Source organism: Loxodonta africana, chromosome 6 (genome assembly GCF_030014295.1).
Source record: "Loxodonta africana isolate mLoxAfr1 chromosome 6, mLoxAfr1.hap2, whole genome shotgun sequence".
NCBI classification, from domain to species: domain Eukaryota; kingdom Metazoa; phylum Chordata; class Mammalia; order Proboscidea; family Elephantidae; genus Loxodonta; species Loxodonta africana.
The window spans coordinates 78448736-78472841 of NC_087347.1; the positions used below are offsets into that span (position 1 = coordinate 78448736).

Genomic DNA, 24106 nt, shown 5'->3' on the forward strand with positions numbered 1-24106 from the left:
CGCAGAGACAGAGAACAGTGCGCACGAGTCTCGGGGCGCGCGGCGAGCGCGGCGGCCGCCGCCTCCTCCCCTCCCCGCCTCCGCCTGCGCTGCCTCCTCCCTCCGCCCGGCGCGGCCTCCCTCGCTCCCTCCCCTCGTGGCTGGCTCCGGCGGCGGCGGCGGGCGGGGAGGGCGTGCGCCGGCCGAGAGGTGTCGGCGACAAGGGAAGGGAAGTTTCAAGTGGAAGGTCGTCCGCCGGCCGACGCGTCCTCCGGTCTCCTCCGGCAGCATCATGGCGGAGCCGAGCGGCTCTCCCGTGCACGTCCAGCAGCCCCAGCAGGCGGCCCCGGTGACAGCGGCGGCCGCGACAGCAGCGCCGGCCCCGGCGGCGCCCGCGGCCCCGGTCCCGGCCCCGGCGGCGCAGGCCGTCGGCTGGCCCATCTGCAGGGACGCGTACGAGCTGCAGGAGGTTATCGGTCAGTGCAGCGGGTGCGGCGGGGCCGGCCCAGGCCGGGCGCAGAGGCCGGGCGGGAGGTGCGGCTGGGGGTGGGCGGGGGCGCGGGATGCTAGGCTCGCTTGCATGCGCGCCCCGGAGGCCGAGCGACCGGCTTCGGGGCCTACCGGCTTCAACAGTTCTCCCCCCCCCCCCAATTCATTTGTTCGTTCTCTGAGCGCTGCTGCTGCTGCAGGAGGCGGCGCGGCGGATGTGACTCGCACTGCAGACGAGCCGCATGCTGCAAACTTTTATCTCCGGGATCGCCGGGGTGGCGGAGCTGGGGACCCGGCAACGCCGCCGCATCTCCTACCACCCTGGCGCCCCGGGGTCACAGTCCTCGGTGGGGGGCCACGCGGGCAGGCAGCCGTGGGTGGGGTGGGGTTGCGGGGGCGCCGCCCTGGGCTGCCAGCGCCCCTGCGCTGCGCCTCGGGAGCCGCGTCCTGGGGGACTCTGCGGGCGCAGCCGCGCTTCTGCTCTACAAGCTTCGCGCCTCTGCCTCTCGTCACTACCCTTTCGCCGTGGGTAACGGGGCCCTGTAGAAGCCGCGGAGGCCCGGGCTGTTTGTCGAGCCTGGGGAGGATGCTGGCCTCACTGTGTGACAGCCGCCTCTCCGCGTCCGCGTTGCAGCCCTACTCTCCATGAAGCCCTGCGCGCCGGGGTACCCGCCCTCCTCAGTGCCGGGCGCGCCGCCTGCCGCCCAGCCCGGCTGCCCGGGGAAAGCGGACTCTGCCTCTTTCCCTGCACCGGGCCGATGCTTTTCTCTGGTCCAGGGCCGAGCTGCAACCGAGAAACCTGAGTGTGTCGGTGCCTTCTAGTCGGCTCACAAAAATCGCTTTATCTTACATTTTTAAAAACCTGGGAAAGTCGAAAAGCAAGAAGCTGTGGCGTTACTTTTCCTTGGGCAGGCACGTGAAGGGCCAGGAGATTTGTGTTGACCTTTGATTTAGAACCTTCTCCGTATGGGATCTTCCTGTTTAAGAGTTGTTAAACCCACTTAGGGAAGCCCCTAGGTAAAGTGAGCCCTCAGATACTAACCTTATTGGCTCTGGGATGGGGTGCTGCTTTCCCATAATCTTAACGTTTCAGCACAGTGATGAAAAAGGAATTCAGGATATTTAACTTAAATGTCTTTTCTGCCTTTCGCTTTAAAAAATTCTTCTCCCCCCACCTTTTTAAAAATCAAAACAGATAAAAGAATTTCATTAGGTGTTTAAATTATTAGTCTTTATCACCTGCTACTGGGTGAATGGAACGTATTTTGCGTTTAAATAATAGCCTTTTCCCAAAGCTGCTTATACAATTAAATACGTAGCTCGTGATGCCACTTGAATACAGTTTAGAGTAACTGCTTACACTGAAATATATTTATGAAAACAAAGGGTGGGACAGTAATCTGGGATAAAAAAGCTGTAATAGGTATCTGTAGCTAAAATCCTTGGAAAACCTAGGCTTTTCATAACTTGGCCAAACACTCTCAAGCTATGAGTCTTCACATCACTGCCAGGATGGATTAAAAGGCTTCAAGAGCTCCTCAAAGCCTTGAGTATTCAGTGAAAACTCCTTTAACCTGGTGTATAAGCCCCTTCATCTTTCCAGCTTTATTTCCTGCCCTCAGCCTGCATCCCCTCTCCCATAGTCTGCTTACATCGGCTGTACTCAGAGTACTTTGCTATCCTCCAACGCATCTGGTCTTCCGTCCCCTGCTGCCTTCGCACAGGCTATTCAGTAAGTGCCCGTCGTTGTCCAGGGAGTCTCACTCAGCTTCCAAGACCAGGATGAATATCCCTTGAGAAGCCTTACACTTCTCTCTAGGTAAAAGGCAAAGTAGTGTGGCCTCTTCTGCCCCCTTTTTTACATACCTTTTTACGTGCCATCCCGTAGTTTGTATTTACTAAACAAAATCTGAATGCTTACTATGTCACAAAGGTCCCTGGATTGCACAAATGGTTTGTGCTCCACCACTAACCTAAAGGTTGGCAGTTCAGATGCACCCAGCAGCACTGTGGAAGAAAGGCCTGGCAACCTGCCTCCACAAAGATTACAACCAAGAAAACCATATGGAGCAGCTCTACTCTGTAACGCTTGGGGTTGCCATCAGTTAGAATCAACTCATTGGTAGTGGAGTACTATGTCCCAAGCACTATGCTAGCTGCTAAAAAAGCAGTATGGAAATTAACAAAAATGGTCCCTGCCCTCAAGGATTTAATGAGTTGATTAGGAGATATCTGCAAATAATTCTGTAGGATGATGAGTAAGCACTGGGAGAGCACAAAGAAGGGAGTGATTGCTAGGAGACATAAGGAAGCAGTGAAATTTATAAGAAGAGGTCATATTAGAGCTGGATTTGAATTCTGAGTAAGAGTTTGTTAAATACTTAGTTGTGTAGACAAGCCTCATGCTGCAAACTTTTAGCTCTGGATCACCTTCCCTGACCAGCCGTGAGCTCCTCCAGGGGCTTAGTCATCCCTCTGTCCTCCATATGTAGGGCTAGTCCGTAAAAGCTGAATGTACGTGTTTCCATAGAGTTTAGACCAGAGTTTATAACCAATTTACATTCTTATCTTGTTAATTTTTAGGGTTAAATTGCAGGCTTTGTCTTTTGAAAAAATTATTTTAAGTTGGCCAGTTTTCTGAACTAATGAATAAAATCTCGGTTTAATTTAAGTGGTAGGGTTAATCACAGGGCTTCTTTCTGCTTGCAGTAACATATCGTTAATTATGGCCGATCAATTAAAAAAAAATTTAATGGGGAAAAAAATAGAAACTTACCTGAGAAATTGTTGAGAACAGAAATAACTGCTTATTATTACCTCTACCCAGATCTCTGCACATTCACATTATAGGAAGGGCTTTCCTGCATTTTAAGTATAACTCATATTTTTCCAACTAAAAGAGATGGCCTGTGTGGAGACCAAGTTATTGAAAAATCAAATTGTGGAACGGGGTTTTGTAAAGGCTTAGTGTTTATAGGGGATTACAAACCCCTTTCCATTTAGTGTTTAATGCTAGTTGAGTAATTAAGAGTGTACTTGTGGTTAAGCACCTTTGCTTAAACACTACACGCAGAAGTTAGTAGTTTAAACACTGAACCAGTTTGGACACGAATGCCATTTGACAGCCTCTGTCTCTACCCACCATAAGGCAGGTGTCATATGATATGATTCCGGCAGTGAGAGCCTTGACCAGCAGGAGGCTCGGATGTGCTGGAGGAGAAGGCCCAGGGAGGCATGGTGTTGTAACTTTCCAGCGTGGCACAGAGCACTTTTTCTTCATTTCCTTCTGGCAGAGGTTGGGCCTCAGGATTAGAAAAGAATATAGGTTTACTAAAATCCAAACAGAGTAGGTTCAGTTGTTTGACTTTTTCTGTTTTAGAAAAATAAACACAGGATTTTCCAAGTCTAAAAATAAAGTTTTCTCTTTGTTGTATTGTTGTTCTTGTGTTATAGATGAATGGAGAAATTGTAATGCTCCTAGGAGTAATCTGGCACAGAAATTTATGCTTGATCTGAAAATGATATAAAATCTGCCGAAGATAGCTTTGTACTTAAAATCCAAAACCAAACCCACTGCCTGTGAGTCGATTCCAACTCATAGCAACCCTATAGGACAGAGTAGAAATGCCCCATAGGTTTCCAAGGCTGTAAATCTTTACAGAAGAGGATTGCCAGGTCTTTTCTCCTGCTCGAGTGGCTGGTAGGATCAAGCCACTGACCTTTTGGTTGACAGCCAAGCACTCTAACCAATGTGCCACCAGGCCTCCTTTTTGTACTTAGAGAAGGGCTAAAAGTATTCCGAAATTATTAAATTCCTTCTTTGGCTGTCAGTATCCTTAGTAGATTTCAAATATTTCTGTCTCTTCTACACGTAACTGCTCTTTAGAGGCTTTCTAACTTACTTATACTCTTCAGCTTTTTTCATCTTTGTTTGTCACACCTGTCTCACTCCCAAATTCCTTCTTTGTAAGTATAAGGGGCACTCAGAGCTACCTCAGTTTTAAAATTGAGTTTATTTGTGGGTGGTATTAATAGCATCACCATGATTCCCTAAACAAAGAATAAAAGGACCACCACGGAAATGTTGAGCTGGGTACCGGTAATGAAGCTGCACATCCAGAGTGGACTTCTCTGTGGAAGCTGTAGTTATTGCAGTGTCGGTTTCCGTATTTGAGTCGGTTGTTTCAGCAGTGGCTGTTGTCTTTGCTGATTTTCCTCTTCGAAACACTAAATAGACGCCTGCCCCCGAGTGTGTTTGATTTTCTTAGGTTCTTTTGCAGTTTGTGTACGTAACTGGTGGCTCATAAGCCTTACGTTATGTAGTTTCTGATTTCTCAGTATTGCTTCACTTTTGGCCTGAGGGATTATTTAGAGTAATCTAAAGGTAACACTTAATTTGCTGTCATAGTCGGTACACATAATTTTTTTCATTCCTAGAACCCTAGCCATAGTTTGACAGGGAGTCCTCTGAGTGCTTTATTTCTCTCCTAGGAGGCTTTGTTTAATCATTCAGGTGCATTTTTCCTAGGCCCAGGTGCTAGGACATGTGGCCAGTCTTCAAGGGGAAACAGCCTGTCTTCAAACAGCCGAAGGCATTCCCACTTTGCTCTGTGCTCTCAGAGGCTCTGCCGAGTTCTGTGGTTTAGGGACTAGAGCTCTTTTGTCTTTTTTTTATAGATGAACTAGAGAAATCTCGAGGACAGTGGGAGCTACACTGGGTCACAGTGGTTTTCCTGGAGCCTTGAGGGGCCAGAATGCTGCTCTGGGAAGACCCATCTCATTGATGTGTGTTTTCTGATCTCCCACACCTTTATACTAGGCGCTTTGTTGCTGATACCAGTTTTATGTTTAGTTTGACTTTATTTTAATACTGAAAGAAAGAGGCCTAAGATGCTTGACTGAAGCACAGAACTTTTTTTTTTTTTTTAGCACAGAACCTTTGATTTTTTCGTTTAGTTTCAAACTTTCTTTTTTTTTGTAATACAGAGAAACATGATAAATTTTTTTTAAGTGTGCTGTTCAGACTACTATGTGGGAAAATCTCAAGGTAAAAGAAACATGTTACTTCAGTACTTGTTTTACTTGTGCATCTGATTTGTGACTCATAAAGTTTTCCCCTTACTCCTATGGTCTGTTGTATACTACATTTTTGGTAATGTTTGAAAATTATAACAACATGAGCTCTGGAGTCAGACTCCTGGGTTCATTTCATATCCTGCCAACAGCACACACTGGTCTTGGCGACCTTGAGCAAATTACTTAAACTCCTCTGCACTCAGTTTCCTCGTTTGTAACATGGAGATGATAAAAATAGGGTTTTGTGAAGACTGAAAGAATGTAAAACACTTAGGATACTGCCTGGCACACGCATACTCTCAATTAGTCTTAGCCATAACTAATACAAACTTGGTTTGCTAATCAGATCTAGACTATCAGGAGAGAGCACAGCCCTGTCTTTGGCAAGATTGTGGAGTGCTTGAATAGTTTCTCTGGTAGCTGTTCACTAGAAAAGGAAGCTGATGGGAGAGGTTGCCTCCCAGTCTCTTTCCAATGGGTGGATGGAAGGTGGCTGGCAATGGGAGCCTCAGGCCCGTGTAGGCCTGGCTTCCCCTTGCACCTCTGCTGTGAGGAGGAAGCTGGAGAGACCTGTGGAGCTCTTGGCAATTTGGACAGCTCAGGGGTTCAGGTGCCAAATGGCCCTCTGACAAGTGGTGAGACCATCCTGCGGGAAGGTTGCTGGGAGGAACAGCTCATTATGAAAGGGCTCTGAGAACAGCCTGCTAAGACTACACTTTTCCTCCACCTCTGAGATTGCCCTGCAGAGGCTGCCATGTTGGCAGGAAATGCTGCTGACTAAAAGAAATGTTCGCTGTGTGTCCCAGTGAGTGAGAGGACACCTGTGAGTGAGAGGACAGGGGCATTTGTTTTCAGATAAAGTCATCACTATTGCTCCCCTGTCTTCTTCCTTCCCTCGCTTATAAATATTCTCAAGTCTCTCTCTTATCTGGAGAAACAAAAGAAAAGAAAACAAAATGCTCTCACTATTCCTTCCTCTTCTAGCTACTACCTTATCTCTCTTCTTCCTTTCACAGCTAAGCTGTTTGAAAGAACCTCCCATTCAGTTCTCAGCCCACTGCAGTCTGGCCTCTGCCTTCTCTCAAAGACATCAAAGTTGCTGTCTCCAGAATCTCAGCGACCCTTCTGTGGCCCAAACCAGTGGACACTGCAGTCCTTCTTGTGCTTCCTTTCTGCGACACTTGGCACGTGGCAAGGACTGGAAAGGCTCTGGTGTGGGCTCCCATGCCATCCCTCCTCCTAGGTGGTCTCCTGCTTCCCCACCTGCCCCTGCTCCAGGATCCACATCTCAAAATGCTGAGGGTCTCCCTGACCTTTGAACTGGTATTTGCACTGCCTTTTATACGTCTTTATTTGAATGTTTCCTAGGAACTTCATACTGACAATTAAACTAATTGTCTCTCCACCTTCGCTCCTGTCCTAATCCTGCCTCTCCCATGGTCTCCATCTTCATTAAGACCCTAAAGTGGGAAACATGTTGGTCATCCTACACTTTATCATCTTTGTCAATTTCCATATCTATTTAGTTACCACATCCTCAGTATTCTGCATCCTTGATATTTTTTTGATGTATCTCTGATTCTTTGACTTGGCTGCCACCAGCTTACTTCAGGACCTTATAAATTTTTATTTTGGCTGTTGTAATAACTTCCTAAGCAGTTTACTTTTCTCCACTCTTGCTTCTGGCTCCAGTATGCATCGCTGCTAAAGTGATACTGCTATACCAAAATTTTTATCATGTTAATCCCAGGCTTAAACACATTTGGCTGCTCTTCCTTCATCTTCAAGGTCAGTTCTAAGCATGATGTTTCCTTTTGGGAACTGCTCCTAGCCTCACTTTCCAGCCACATCTTGTCATTTCCAGCCAGTGGAAACCTTTTGCAGTTGATGAAATGCTTTAAATTTTCCCTCTGCTTGCGGCACCGTTTTACCTCCCTTCCTTTCTGTTTTTGTCTCTGTAACAAAGAGCTCTTTCTCTCCTTTCAGGTTTTACTTTTATTGAAATATAATAAGTGTATAGCTTGATGATTGTTTGCAAATTGAAAATACCCATAGGACCTGCACCCTAACCCAGGATCTAAGACCCCCAAATACATGATTTCTCTTCACAGAGACAGTCTCTGTACCTTGAAGGCCTTTCTCCTTCCCCCTCTGGCTCTACTGAGTCTCTCATTCCCCAGCAGTCCTCACAATGTATGCCAGTTGTTTGCCTCCTTGCTCATCCTGATGCTAGGCTGTTAATTCCCCCTTGAGGACAGGGTCTGTCTTTTATCTCTGTACCCCACACTCATATTATGTATTTGATAAAGGTTTTCTGGATGCAGGACTGAGTTCCGGGGACAAATACTCTCATTCCCCTTGTGGATGTGGAACATTGCCTGGCTGCTCAAAATTTGCCTTCCTGGATCCTGAGGATTTGATCTTGCCTGCGGTTAATGATGGTGCTTATTTGGTGTGTTTCAGCCAATCAGCTTAAAGGGCTCTGTAGAAATTAGCTCATTAATCCTCACAGATTAAGAGTAAGCACTTTTGAGTGCTTTCATCTGCCTTGTTCTGTAGGTAGGCAGCAGACGCCTGGCTTTTCTGGGGTCATAGGACTGCGAGGTGGCCTCTCTGGATTAAAGGGCCTAGATCTTCCTGCCAGAGTGCTCGTGTCATTTTACTTAGACACAGTGGTAGAATGAGAAAGTCCCACCTCTGCTGTGCTCTCCTTCTCTAGAACTTTCCTTTCTTGCGTATACAAAAGAAAAAAAAAATTTTTTTTTTTTTTTTTTGTATACAGATGAGTCCTTTTCAAAGGTTTATTTATTTATGTTGTTGTTGGGTGCCATCAAGTTGATTCTGACTCATAGCATCCCCATGTGACAGAGTAGAACTGCCCATGATGTTTTCTTGGCTGTAAATCTTTACAGAAGCAGATTGCCATGTCTTTCTTCTGTGGCGCTGTTGGTGGGCTCGAAATGCCAGCCTTTTGGTTAACAGCCAAGCACTTAACTGTTTGTGCTTCATGGGGCCTCCTGTTACATGGAAATCAGGACTATTGTAGAAGCTCAGGGATACAAGTAAAACACTGGGCAGAACTGCAGGACAAGTGGTTTTCGAAGGTTGTTATGATGGTGGTATTTTTTTTTTTTTAATTTTGAAGGATGGAGGGTGATAGGTTTGGTATAGTATATGCTAGGATTCCAGAACTGAGTCTTTCATTTGAAGTCAGTACCAATCTAATAGATGTTAGAACTCTTCTATGGTGTCTTACTTTGTGAAAGACTTTTTTTTTTTCTTTTTAAATATGTTTCTCCGTGTAATAAATCATATGGGGTTTTACATTGCCCCTCTAAGATAGATTTGTTTAAATTGTACTAAATCAACTCTCAGATGCTTAAAGTGATTCAAGTGTTTCTTTTTCCATATCTGCCATTTATTGGTCAAGTTTTTGATACAAGAGGAGAATCCAATATGTTAATTAAAAAGGCATTTCAGCCTTGGCTTAGTTGGGAAACAGAGGAGAAATAGAAGTCCTTTAGAGGGTGAATTGGCAGTATTTTAGTTCTAGAATAGATTTAGATAAACACTTTGGAATCCTGTGTGAGTTTAATGGTGCTATATTTCAAGTTTCTTCTCACTTGCCAAACAGTGAACACTGATTTGAAAATAAATTCAGGCTTGGGCATTAAGAAACTTCTTGGACGTGGAGCAATTAGATGGTTGTATGTCTTGATATATGTGAAAATATGATTTTAAGATAGAACTGGTAGAGCCCTTGACATTCATTTTATCTCTTAAATTCAAACTTTTCAGAAGCCTAGCACTGGGGGGTGCTCATTCACTTCTTCCCTTTGGTGAAGATAAACATTTTGGTGACAATTATGAGGTTTAAGGTTCCAACGTTCAGGCACCACTGGAGCTATTTGGCAGAAAAACCAGTATGGCAAGTAGAGAGTGATGACTTTCTGCCATATGAGTGATAGATCTTAGCTTGGGGAGTATTTTGGAAGCAGTGACCTGTGACAGTTCTGAGACTTCTCGCAGTCACTGTGTTGATGGTTGAAGTCTTAGAAGAATTCATGGTCTTGTTTTGAACTGGTGGCATCAGTGAGTACCAGTGTTAGTAACAAGGGACATTCCAATTGCTTTCTTATCAACCCTGTTTAGTTTGAGGATTGAAAAAGGATTATATTTCCTTTGGTGCCTGTTGGTCTGTGTTGTGCTGCTGAGATTTTAATTTGAATCATCTGGTTATACCTTTTTTCTTTTATTTTGAACTGGCAATGCCACTATCCCCTCTTGCTTAATTGTGGTGTGACTTCAAGAAAGCAGAGGAAGAGGAGCATGTAGAATGTCAAGAGGAAGGAGTGATAGGTCATTGCTGGCTTTTATAAGTCAGTTCCCAGGTGAGCAATGGCATAAGGATATAGGGATAAAAAGGAAACTTAATTTTGGAAGAGGCTAAAGAGGAAACCTACTCTAGCTCTGCTGTTTCATAAGTGAAATCTGTGAGGGCCAAAGTGGAGGTAACTTGCCTATGGTCCAAAAGCCCCTAGAACCCTGGTGCCACCTTTCCTACCTACTTCAGTACTTTACTTACAACATGTTCTTTCCTTATTAGTGGGAAGGAAGACATTAGATGTTAGAAATATTGATTAAATGAGCCTCATAACTACTATTCATAACTACTAGAATAAATAGATATTTATCTGGGAAAATATTTACCATTGGTATCATATTAAAAAATATTAGTTATTTCTTTAGAAGGGTTGACATTTTATATGTATATACATACATATATCTGTTTCTTCACTAAAAAAAAAAAAAAGTATGTTTATTTAACATGTAAACTAGATTATTCACGTAGTATCTTCATTTCAGGCATCATTTTTTGCCTGGTCTATTACAGTAGGCTATTTATTATCTTTGGCTATAACCTGTCAGTGAGATGGAGTTGGGTGTGTGTGTGCGTGTGTGTTAGAAAGTAAGGATGAGGAGCGGCCAGTTAATAGCTGAATAAATGTATATGAATTATACATACTTCATGACCAGTCATTGGCTGGAGCAAAGTTTCTGGTATAGATTCAGGTCCCTTCTACCAGACTGAGAGTTTATAGTAATCAGAGCAGCGTTGGCTTTCCTAGCAGTCCCTACCACACTGTGCTGTCCAGTATGGTAGCCACTGGCCTCATGCGACTATTTAAACTAGTGAAAAAAAGGTAGAACTACAGTTCCTCAGTTGCACTAGCCACATTGCAGCGCTCAATAGCCAGTTGTGGCTAGTGACTGCCTTATTGGATAGTCCGTCATCACAGAAAGTTCCACTGGGGAGCGCTGGGTAGTATGTTTTCAGAAATGTTCAAAGACTGACTAAATATTATCCCGATGGCTGTAAGTAGTGGGAGGATACCTCCGGATAACATGAAAAGGCAGTGCCACTCTGTCCTAAGTACAAAAAGGAGAGAGGCAACGCTAATCTGATTTAAAACAACAACAACAACAACTTTTGTTTCTACTCTGTGCCCTGTTTGAGAGCTAATTGATTCATATTTTCAGACAGACAATTACTCTTTTTGTGTGGTAATATAGATACCCCTGTTAACTTAGAGAGGTAGTTTTAGATAGGAGTTTTTATTTTACCCACTGAACTCATTCTGGGATGTCCTTGTGATTACTATAAATGCATAGCTTCCTCCCAGATGAAATCCAGTATTTTCAAAAGTATAAAAATGTTGTGTTTCTTAGTTTTTTTTTTTTTGTGTGTGTTATGAAGAAAGAACTAAATAGGCTTTTTGGGTGAAATTATAAAGAAGTTCTGAAATTAACCCTACTTTGGAAAATACCTTATTAATTTAAGTCAGTTAAAAGGTGAGTTTGAATCATAGTCCCCTTTTTTCCCCTTGAGTTAAAAATGTTTTGTTATTTGAGTAACTAAAGGATTAATAGCTTAGCCTAATTTATATATCACAAAGTAAACGAAACATTCAGTATTTAACTTGGGGCCTTAGTAGAAATTCAAACTAAATAACCACTGTATGGGTAGGATACCTGCTTTGTTAGGAGAGGGAATTTATGATTGAGGGGTAAAAAGAATCTGTGTAGGGAGATTAACTAGGATTAATTTTGGACGATTTGAGAACAGTCTGTACTTTCTTACATGTAGCGTCCCTTGGGTGAACAGGGCCGTGACAGAGAATGTTTTACTATGTAATCCTTTTCTATTTTTCCTTGTAGATGCCCTTTCTAGTTTCTTGAGTCCTAAACCCAGTGCCTGACTTTAAACAAGGGCTGTTGTGGAAACATTTTTAATATGGCACCTTTCCTAGGTCAGCTAGGTGACTGAAATAGGACTGGGAGAAGTGTTTCTATGTAGTTTCGGATTGTGATTAATAGGACAAATTTAAGATGAGTAATATATTTAGTATACATGAAGATCAGGGCTAGATTGTTAATCTTTACTAAAGTATCAGTTGTTTAGAAAGTAACAATTTCTAGGTCTAAGAGATGATAAGCCCCTCACATCATCTATAATTATCTTCCTGATTGTCTTTACAGGAACAGCAAGACTTTCTAAAGGTTATAATTTCACATCCTACTCTTTGAACCAAAAGGTCAGCAGTTCGAATCCACCAGGCGCTCCTTGGAAACTCTGTGGGGTAGTTGTACTGTGTCCGATAGGGTTGCTATGAGTTGGAATCAACTTGATGACAAGGAGTTTTGGTTTGGTATTCTTTAAAGCCCATTGGTGTTATCGTTAGTTGCCAGCAAGTCGATTCCAACTCAGGGTGACCCGTTGTGTGCAGAGGAGAACTGCTTCATAGGGTTTTCAAGGCTGTGACTTTTGGCACATCTGAGTGGGTTCCAACTGCCAACCTTTCGGCTAGGAGTGGAGCATTTAACCATTTGTGCCACCCAGGGACTCCTTAAAGGCCATTAGAAATAGACAATATAAGCTGTTTTGTAGCTTAGATATTTGCTTAGTCTTAAAGAAACGGGGTGGTAACTGACCTTTAGTCACTAGGATAGGTAAAAGTCCTGGTCAGGCATTTATTCGTTTTGCTAGTTCTTTTAGGTTGTCTAAAAGTCTATCATTTGAAAAAGTGAAGTTATTTTCAGCTGTTTAAGTAGTTATTTAAAAATTAAAGATTCCTTTGTCTCTTTGAGCCATTTAAAGGAAATGGCAGTAATATGAAAGGTGATATTTATGAGGTATGGATGACTTTAAAATTGATTATATCAAGAATTTATATATACAGGAAGTGTTGTTTCCTTCAAGGAGGCTACATTTTACTTTTAAAAAAGAGTTACACATATCCATCTGTCCTCTTATGAAGAAATGAGACTTATTTTCAAATGTGACATTGGCTTGCTCTTAAGATACTTTCAGAAAGGTTTTAAGCAGTGGTAGCATTATTCAGTTAGTTATTTAACCTTCCAAAATGACCCGTTAGCCAGACGGTGCAAAGTTGTTTAAGCTCCGCTTTGCTCGCTATTATTTTTCTTAATAGATTCTGGATCGTTACGTCATAGAAGTAATGAGATTACCTGGAACTGCGCTTCGAGGTTACAGTATGCTGTTGATAAACCTTTGCTGTTGAATTGATTCTGATTCATAGTGGGATAGCAAGAACAAAAACCCATGTTGGACTGCGAGGTTAAACTGTAGAAAGGGGTTGGGATTCCAAAATCTTGTCTGTAAAGCTAGAGACAAGGTAGAGATTTTCCAGAAGCTATTTTTTTTTTTTTTTTTAAGACCAGTGCAAGGCAGCAAAACCCTCAGATCTGGCCAGGTGTGGGGGCATATCCAAGTTTAAAATTTGCAGAGGGTCAACAGGGGGTCCACGCAAGAGAACTAATAGGGATAATGCAATTTTTTCCAAGAAAACTTCAATGGCAGCATCTCGTGGTGGTGCCTCATTTGAAGTTCTGCCTTCAGGTGTGCCTCTGACAAACTAAAAGGCTCAGTTCTCTAATACGAATTCTGACCATCTCTGTATCATGTTATCTGTTGCTGCTTAACAAGCCACCCTAAAAATTAGTGGCTCAAAATAACCATTTTATTTGCTTATGCTTCTGTGGCTCAGCAATTTGAGCTGTGCTTGGCTGGGCAGTTCTTTTCTTGATCTTGCCTGGGGTCATTCATGTGGCCTGCTCGACTGGGACTATTTTAAGATGGCCTCACTAGTATGTATGGTGGTTGTTGCTGGCTGTTGGCTCACCCTCTCTCTCTACTGTTTCCCATTCTCAAGCAGGCTGACCTCCACTTTACACCACTTTATTCACTGCAGTAGCAGTGTTCCAAAATGGTGAGAGTGGAAACTGCAAGGACTCTTGAGGCCTAGGCTTAGAAGTCACATGGCGTCACCCATCACTTTGCTGGATTCTGTTGGTCAGAGAACATCACAAGTTCAGCCCAGATTCAAGGGGAAAGGATTAGGTTTCTCCACTTGCTGGGAGGATTGGTAAAATCACATGGCAAAGGGCATGTGTACAAGGGGGATGGGAGGAATCCTTGCAGCCACCTTCGAAAACTGCCTACGGCAGCAACTTTATTTAGCACAAGGTGATGAATATACAGTGATTGTCATTCATTTAATTTTTGTTTTTAATTTGTGGTAGGGAGAACTAATTACTCAACTGCTTATGGTGTGGTTGATAATAGGCTTCATAAACATATTTACTGTGGTAAACTAACCATTGGAATGATTTTTACTATAAAGGTGGCTTCAGGAATATATAACTTGCTGACAAATCTAAAGATGTCAATTTTAACACGACACTTGAAGGGTGGCAGTGTGTATTGTCATGCTGATCCTTTTTAGCCCTGAGGTGTTTTATTCCAGACTGACCTTCTTAAAACTCAACACCACATTAAAAATATAGACTGTGTGTGTGCATACGTATGTAATTATTTCTCTTGCCACCTGGAAGTGAGTGAACTAGATCTGTCACGGTCCTAAAAATAACAGATTACTTGTGCATCTCTCAATTTAAAGATAGACTCTTGCTTAGATGATTAAATAAATTACTTTGATGTCAATTCAACAATATTTTATTGCCTTAGAGTCAGTTTTTTCCTTTTAAAGAATTGTCAGGTTATTATGATAAAAAGATTAGACTAGTAATGGTTATTGACAGATTTTACGCATTTCCTTTAGTTTATTAAATACTAATGGCAGAAATAATAGAAGGCAGAGAGATGTGCAATTACATCTTTTATTAAATTACAAAGTCTGGTAAAAGCGATTATTATAAAATATGACGTGCTTGCAGCTGTGAGAAGAGGACTGAGTGTTATCTTTATAAATTTACGAACTTAAATGCTAAGTGACTTGCTGTTTATTACAGATCCGAACATGGTATTAGAATTGTGACGTGGCCCACCTGGTGGTTGGCCAGTGCCCGTCTCAGGTTAGGAAGGACTCAGGAAAGGATGTTACATAGACCTTTGAGGTTATAAAACATCCCAAGCTTATTTGTTTTAAACTTCCCCAATGTTAGACAAGTAATAATAGAAGAAGGTCATTGTAGAAAATTTGGATGAATACAAAGGAAAAAAAAAATCATCAGTTATGCTATCACTTAGGGATAACCATTGTTTGAATTTCGATGTAGGAGTATATGTTGAAATGGAATTGGACTTTTAAAACAAAGTGCAAATTGATATTTTCAGAAATTGCTACTTTTTAGCATTCCCACTGCTTTAAAAATCTAATTTGTTCCGAGCAAGAAAAATAAACCAAGCCTAGATGATCATCTGCTTGGCGAGAGTGATTTGTTTCTCAGGGACTTGCTACACACAGAGTCAAGCATACTTTATGCTACTGGACAGAGTGTATGTGTGTATTTTTTATTCATACTTAAATGTTTTTAGAGCCAATGAATGCATTTATAATCTAATATGAACATTTATGTTTATGTAATATTTCTTACAAGTATCCATTATACTTTGCCTTTTGGCTTCTATATGCTGTTGGACCACCTTATTCTGATATTTGGTCCTTCATGATTAGAAGTGAAGTCATTTTTCAGGAAGTTTTGTGATCGAGGGAAGTGAAGAATAAGCAGCTTTCTTATTGGCTACAGATGCATCTGAACAGCGGAGTGACGTTCAGATTTCACGTTGACCTTTCATTATGAAACCCGGAGCAGGCAGTGGGAGGGAGACATTTCTACATTGGTTAAATATATGATACCTTTTTGTAGAACTTGGCGTAGTGGTTAAGTACTACGGCTGCTAACCAAAGGGTTGGCAGTTCAAATCTGCCAGGTGCTCCTTGGAAACTCTGTGGGGCAGTTCTACCCTATCCTATAGGGTTGCCATGAGTCGGAATTGACTTGATGGCACTGGGTTTGGTTTTTTTTTTTTTTTTTTGTAGAACTATCTGATTTCATTGGTATGTGGGAGAAACGAATCTCTAGGAATTTAATTTGATCTGAATGTTGACTATTTTGCTCTTTTAAATTTCGAAGATTTCATATTGCTTTAAACAAAAGGATGATATAGCTACTGGCATGACTAGTGTTTATTTAAAAAAGCTTTTAAATTACAAAAGTGTAATACTTGTTTATCACGTAAACAAGTGAAAATTAACAACCCTCAATTTCCATTCTCTGGAGATACCTTCTATCACCAGTTTAGTGTTTATCCTTTCAGATGTTTTCTATGTACCTACACACAGAAATATATATGCGAACACATAGGTTTTTTCCAAAATATAATAATTATACATGTAATGTGATAATTATACATGTTATTCTGCAAAATGTATGTTTTACTTCTGTATATTTTGTATATATACTTACAGGAAAATATACGTATTACAAATTTTCACAGCTATCATTCCAGATGATTTCTTGTGAATCTACCTTGGAAACCTTCTGGGGCGGTTCTGCTCTCTCCTATAGGGTCACTATGAGTTGGAATCGACTCTCTGGCAATGGGTTTGGGTGTTGGTTTTCTACCTCATTTTAAAATATACCATTTTATTTCTATTCTGGGTCCATTTCAACCCATGGATGTACCTTAATTTATTTAATCAATCATCTATTAATAAACTTATTGGTTGTTTCTAGTCTTTCAGTATTTCTGTGGGATAGAAATCCAGAAGTGGGATTGTGGGGCATAAGGTATTGCATTTGTCTTTTGATGGATACTGTGAAATTTTCCTCCAGCTTTTATACTAATCAAATGCCTGCTTAATTGCTCCCATTACTACACTTAAAGCCAGAAGAGAGTTAGAATGTGAAAGCATTTTGCCTAATCTTCTGATTGACCTAAAAAACCCAGTGCTCTCGAGTCAATTCCGACTCATAGCGACCCTATAGGATAGAGTAGAACTGCCCCATAGAGTTTCCAAGGAACGCCTGGCAGATCTGATTGACCTAGACCTAAATAAAATATCTAAGACCAGTAGGAGAAAATGGTGGATGGAATGGGATGGTGGTATGGTGGTAGATTGGGAAATAGAAAAATTGTTATCTGAGTTTAGGGAATGAAATGTGCATCATTATATGGACTAAATAATGAAATGGCCTGAAACGTTACTAATAGGAACAAATTTATGGAAAGATTTTCTGAATTGGTGAGAAATCTAGACTATAAAATAAAATATAGATTATTATATCTTTTTGGCTGCAAGGAACAGGATCTCACTAAAATTACCTCAAGACATGGGGCATTCTTTACAAAGATAGAGCCCAGGTTTCACAGCATCCCAGGAAAAGCTGAGCATCCAGGTTCTTCAGGAATTGCAGTGAAATGAGATCTCAGGGACCCAGGAAATGGAGAAGACCTCAAGCAGTAGGAATTTCTGTTGCTGTTAGTTGCTGTTGCGTCAGTTCCAATATGGCTACCTTATGTGTAACAGAACGAAACATTGCATAGTCCTGTGTTGCTTAACTGCTACAGTCTCTCCTTGTTTCCCAGTTTTAACCCCAAAGGTTGATTTGGGTTCCTTCATGGGATACCTCCCAGCTTATGAACTGACTGTCCTTAAGCTTAGGTGCCCTCCTTGGTCCAGCCAGCCGAGGCCAGAAGAGATAGTACTTAACATCAAAAGCTCCTGCCTCAATGATATGATCTTATTTATATACAGAAGACCCTAAAGAATCCACAAGAAAACTACTGGAACTAATAGAAGAGTTCAGCAAAGTATCAGGTTATAAGATAAACATACAAAAATAAGTTGGATTCTTCTACACCAACAAAGAGAACTTGCAAGAGGAAATCACCAAACCAATACCATTTACAATAGCCCCCAAGAAGATAAAATACATAGGAATAACTCTAACCAGAGACATAAAAGACCAATATAGAGAAAACTACAAGACACTACTATGAGAAACCAAAAGAGACCTACATGAGTGGAAAAACATACCTTGCTCATGGATAGGAAGACTCAACATTGTGAAACTGTCTGTTCTGCCCAAAGCAATCTATAGATCTAATGCAATCCCAATCCAAATTCCAATGGCATTTTTTAATGAGATGGAGAAACAAATCATCAACTTCAAATGGAAGAGAAAGAGGCTCTGGATAAGTAAAGCATTACTAAAAAAGAAGAACAAAGTGGAATGTCTCACACTACCTGATTTTAGAACCTATTATATTGCCACAGTAGTCAAAACAGCCTGGTACTGGTACAACAACAGATACATAGACAAGTGGAACAGAATTGAGAATCCAGACATAAATTCATCTACTTCTGAGTAGCTGATATTTGACAAAGGCCCAAAATCCATTAATTGGGGGACAGTCAGTCTCTTGAACAAATGGTGCTGGCATAACTGGATATCCACATGCAAAAAAACGAAACAAGACCCATACCTCACCCCATGCACAAAAACTAACTCAAAATGGATCAAAGACCTAAATGTAAAATCTAAAATGATAAAGATCATGGAAGAAAAAATAGGGACAATGCTAGGGGCCCTAATACATGGCATAAACAGTATGCAAAACATTACTAGTAATGCAGAATCACCAGAAGAGAAACTAGATAACTGGGTGCTCCTAAAAATCAAACACTTGTGCTCATCCAAAGACTTCACCAAAAGAGTAAAAAGACAGCCTGTAGACTGGGAAAAAATTTTTTGGCTATGACAAATCTAATCACCATCTAATCTGTAAAATCTACAAGCTACTACAAAACCTCAACAACAAAAAGACAAATAACCCATTTAAAAAATGAGCAAAGGATGTGAATAGGCACTTCACCAAAGAAGATATTCAGGTGGCTAACAGATACATGAGGAAATGCCGTTAGCCATTAAGAGAAATGCAAATCAAAACTACAATGAGATACCTTCTCACCCCAACAAGGCTAGCGTTAATCCAAAAAACAGAAAATAATAAATGTTGGAGAGGTTGTGGAGAGATTGGAGTACTTGTAAACTGCTGGTGGGAATGTAAAATGGTACAACCACTTTGGAAGTTAATTTGGCACTTCCTAGAAGTGCTAGAAATAGAACCACCATTCAATCCAGCAATCCCACTCCTGGAATATATCCTAGAGAAATAACAGCCGTTATATGAATAGATGTATGCACACCTGTATTCATTGCAGCGCTGTTTACAATAGCAAAAAGTTGAAAACAACCAAGGTGCCCATCAGCGGATGGGTGGATAAACAAATTATGATATATTCATAAAATGGAATACTACGCAACAATAAAAAACAACATTGAATCCGTGAAACATCTCGTAACGTGGATGAATCTGGAAGGCAATATGCTGAGTGGAATGTGTCAGTCACAAAAAGACAAATATTGTATAAGACCACTATTATAAGAACTCAAGAAAAGGTTTAAACACAGAAGAATACATTCCTTGATGGTTATGAGGGTGGGCAGGGAGGGAGGGGGTATTCGCTGACTAGATAGTAGACAAGAATTATTTTAGGTGAAGGGAAGGACAACACACAATACAGGGGAACTCAGCACAACTGAACTAAACCAAAAGCTAAGAAGTTTCCTGAATACAACCAAATACTTTGAGGGACAGAGTACCAGGAATGGGGGTCTGGGGACCATGGTTTCAGGGGACATGTAGGTCAATTGGCATAACAAAGTGTATTAAGAAAATATTCTGCATCCCCGCTTTGGTGAGTGGCGTCTGGGGTCTTAAAAGCTAACAAGTGGCCATCTGAGATGCATCAATTGGCCTCAACCTATCTGGAGCAAAGGAAAATGAAGAACATCAGAGACACAAGGAAAATATGACCCCAAGAGACAGAAAGGGCCACATGAACCAGAGACTCCATCAGCCTGAGACTGGAAGAACTAGATGGTGCCAGGCTGCCACCAATGACTGCCCTGACAGGGAACACAACAGAGAATCCCTGATGGAGCAGGAGAAAAGTGGGATTCAGAACTCGAATTCTAGTAAAAAGACTAGACTAAATGGTCTGAGACTGGAGGGACCGCAAAGGACATGACCCCTGGACACTCTGTTAGCACAAAACTAAAACCATTCCTGAAGCCAACGCTTTAGACAAAGATTAGACTGGACTATGAGACATAAAATGATACTGGTGAGGAGTGTGCTTCTTAGCTCAAGTAGACACATGAGCCTATGTGGGCAGCTCCTGTCTGGAGGCAAGATGAGAGGGCAGAGGGGGACAGGAGCTGGTTGAATGGACATGGGAAATACAGGGTGGAGAGGAGGAGTGTGCTGTCACATTGTAGGCAGAGCAACTAGGGTCATGTAACAATGTGTGTATAAATTTTTGTATGAGAAACTGACTTGAATTGTAAACTTTCACTTAAAACACAATAAAAAAAAAGGAAAGGAAAAAAAAAAAAGCTCCTGCCTCTGAAGTGGCTGTGGACATGGCACTCAACAGGAGTTGGCATCTGTAGCATTACTCTTAGGTAAGTATCCAACTACCTATCTAAGAAAGCACTTGCCTTAAAAAAACAAAACAAAAACTCTGATTACCAAAACGTAATCCTTGATCTGTAAGGGCATTGGTGGTTCAAAGATAGAATTCTCATCTTCCATGCTGGAGACCCAAGTTCGATTCTTGGCTGATGGATCTCATATGCAAATACTGCCAGTCTGTCAGTGAAGGTTTTCATGTTGCTATGATGTTGAACAGGTTTTAGGAGATAGTCCAGACTAAGGTGGACCAATATGAAAGGCCTGACTATCTGCTTATGAAAATAAGCCAGTGAAAACCCTGTGGGTCACAACAGTCTGATCTGCAACCCATAACAGGAATGGCTCAGGACTGGGCAGCGCTTATCTCCATTGTGCACGGGATCACCGTGAGTTGGGGCTGACTTGATGGCAGTTAACAGCTACAGTGATCCTTGATCTAATGACTTTTTTCTTGGAAAGTATATACTTATGATGTGCTCAAAAAACAGTTTATTTTTTTTTTAACGTCGTCAAATACTTCCCTTGGAAGTAACCTCCCTTTTCCCATTTGGAGTTTTCACTGGGAAAACTTAGGTCTAGTCTCAGCTGTAAATTTTCTTAAATTCTGAAATACCAATGCCTGAGTCATGAGATATGGTCTTGCTTTTTCTGCTGGACTAGCTCATCCTGTTTGTGTAATGAAGGTCCCTGGGCATGTCCCCTTATGTGATGTTCTGAAAAATGTGCTGGAACCTGATACTGCTGGAAGAGCTCATTCTCCTATGTCAATAATTTTTATCCCAGCAGTATCTTCTCCGTGGGTATTGGGAAGACTATCTGATCCAACCAAACTGTATTGTGTTTGGCGGTCCAATATCTGAGAGATGAAGTATTGTTAATATTCCTCTGATAGAGTTCTCTAAGCTGCCTTGTTTTCCTACTGAGAGTCACTATCAAGTATCCCTTTTTTTCTTGTTCTCCTCCCTCATGAGCCCCAGTCTGTTGTTCTGTCAAAGCAGTGGCCAGCGGGTTGAATGTTTCAGTGACCCTTAAATTGCTGAGTCCTTAACTCGGGTGCCTGTGTCCCTCAGGATCTCAAAGGGCAGCTTCCCTGTTACTTTTTCTTAATGAGAACCATGCTCCTGAAATGCTGTCTTAGTTTGGTTTCCAATCATTTAAAACGTAATCTGATTTGAGAGGCAGCTTTTGAACTCCTCTTTACCAGAATGTTTTGACTGTCATCTTGTGGGAATTTTTTGTTAGTAAAGGAAAGATGAACAGCAACAGATTAGCCTTTGGAACAGACAGCCAAATGGTTTTGTTTCATTTTGGAAAGTTTCTTCTGGTGGTCTTGAATTCTGTGTTTTAATCTGCTCAAAAATGCCTTTTAGCACATAAACAAAATTAAACATCACTGTTTTATTAAGACTGTGTGATGCTTTTTATAATTTATGCGAAAAATCTTTTAAATCCTTTTTGGTGAGGACACGTGTAATTTAAAGCTTTCATGTCGACGGACTGATTTTAGCTGATAGGTATGTTAATCCCTATTTGATTGCTTTGGTGGGGGGTTGAAATCACCTAAAGCCTGGTGTAGAGTGTGGTTTGTAAGTGGACTTTTTTTTTTTGTGTGTGAAATAACCCATTGCCTTTGATCGTAGTAGAGTGAATTTCTCACATGTTTTATAGATTTGACTGTTCATCTGATTATTGGATTTAAAGAAAAAGCTTGACCATTGTCCCTTTTGTCTACATGTTCCTTTTTAATCCTTTTTTATCGTGTGGATGGGTCACACCAACACAATGTATGTGTAGAGGCCCTTCATCAGTTACTTTGTAACATAACATTGCTATGTTATTATTGTGTGTGGCTGAGTTGATTGAGACTCATAGTGACCCTATTAGAGTAGAACTGCCGCATAGGGTTTTCTAGACTGTAGGGTTGCTGTGGAAACCCTGGTGGCCAGTGGTTAAGAGCTACGGCTGCTAACCAAAAGGTCGGCAGTTGGAATCTACCAGCTGCTCCTGGGAAACCCTATGTAGCAGTTATACTCTGCCCTGTAGGGTCCTTGTGAGTCGGAATCAACTCCATGGCAACGGGTTTGGGTTGTTTTTTGGATGGTTGCTATGAGTCAGAATTGATTGGACGCTGTTGGGCTTTTTATTTGTACAGAAGCAACTACCACGTCTTTCTCCTGCAGAATGGCTGATGGGTTCGAAACTCTAACCTTTGGGTTAGCAGCTGAGCGCTTAACCACTATCCTACTGGGGCTTTTTTGACATTGCTCTCGGAAAGTGAATATTTTTTGTTCTTTGAGAATTTCCTATTCATTTGTATTTTGGTTTAATTGTCATTACACTCGTTCCTTTCTCCCCCTGGAAATGCCAAAATGAGTGTGAATATGACTGTATAGATACTATAAGTATGCGTCCTTTTATTTCTTTATATGTGTATGTACATACACAACAGATAGATGTGTATGTATAAAATTATACATGATAAAAGAATAATTCTGTGTAATGGAAGTTTTTTGACTCTTGGGGGAAAATTTTGTCTTTTGAGGCATAGCTATCTTTGACAAAATGTTCAGAATTAAAATTCTGGGAAGGGTTATTTCTCTATATTACTAGGGTTTGTAAAAGTGATTCAAGGTGACAAAATGATGCTGATACAGACACTTACGGAGCACCCACTGTGTGCCAAGGACCGACCAAGTATATATTTTATGTCAGTGCGTATGCCATTCCTGCAAGGGTTGGCATTGTTATCCCAGTTTGACAAATGAGAAAACTGAGTCTTAGGAAAATCACATGATCTGTTGAAGGTCACACAGCTGGGTCTGAAGACAGCCATGTCTGGTTGCAAAGTGCTTGCTTTTTGGGTGCCTCCTCTGCTTTTGCTATCTGATCTGCCCTTTAGATACCCAGTCCCTCAGGACAGGAGTTACTTTCTAGAAGATAGATCTCTACTTTTTAAAGCAGCATCCCATGGTAGTTGGATCCCTTTCTCATTGTTTACCAGCTTTATAACTGTGAGCCAGTTACTTGGCCTCATTGTCCTTCACAGTGTTTCATCGTCAATATCTGGACCATTGTACTGGCCTTGCAGGGGCGTTTCAAGGTTTAAAGATCGTGAATGTGTAATGAATACTAAATAATAATCATGGCGATGCTCATAACAGCAGTGAGCACTGAGGAGCTGTTATGTATCAGACCCTGGGCTAAAAGCTTTTCAAGGTTAGCTCATTTAATTCATACAGCCGCCCAAGGAGGCAGGCACTTATCTCTGTTCTACATAAAGTCCTCAGTTGGTGAAAGCTGTTGTTATTATATTTCCACACCAGCCTACCTACCATTGTTAGAGATACGTGAGAATTCACACATCATTTAATAAAGTTGAATTAAACATCTACTGTGTGGTAATTAAGATTGATAAGGTTCCTCCCTCCAAACCTTACATTCTTGTGATAACTCTTTCATACATATCTGATATTTTAACAGGTTTCTTTTGTTGTTAAAAAGATTATTTTTCATCATAATTCAGGCACTTATTTAAACATTTTATTCATAGGAACACCGTGGACTGAAGTGCCTATATCCCAAGCCAGTCTTTATATTCCTTCAAAATAATTAATGCTACTACACTGGTAGAAAGGCCTCTGGAGATTACAAGAGAGAATGAGAAAAAAATTGCCCTCAGCGGTCCCTCTTCTC

At 41.4% G+C, this 24106-nt stretch overlaps 1 protein-coding gene across 12 annotated transcripts in view; it reads left to right on the plus strand.

Moving 5' to 3' along the window:
• The first annotated feature begins 218 nt into the window (after window positions 1-218).
• The window catches only part of STK39 (serine/threonine kinase 39), a 420086-nt gene continuing 396198 nt past the window's right edge, over window positions 219-24106 (plus strand). For 2 of the 12 annotated variants that reach the window (XR_010322295.1, XM_064287039.1), the window contains exon 1: window positions 237-455. Coding sequence is in view for 11 of the 12 variants with exons in the window: in XM_064287039.1 (XP_064143109.1) it covers window positions 272-455 (184 nt within the window). In the remaining variant the exon portion in view is untranslated. Of the gene's footprint in view, window positions 456-24106 lie in introns of all 12 variants that reach the window. The other 10 variants (XM_064287029.1, XM_064287028.1, XM_064287032.1 and 7 more) reach the window with 10 other exon arrangements.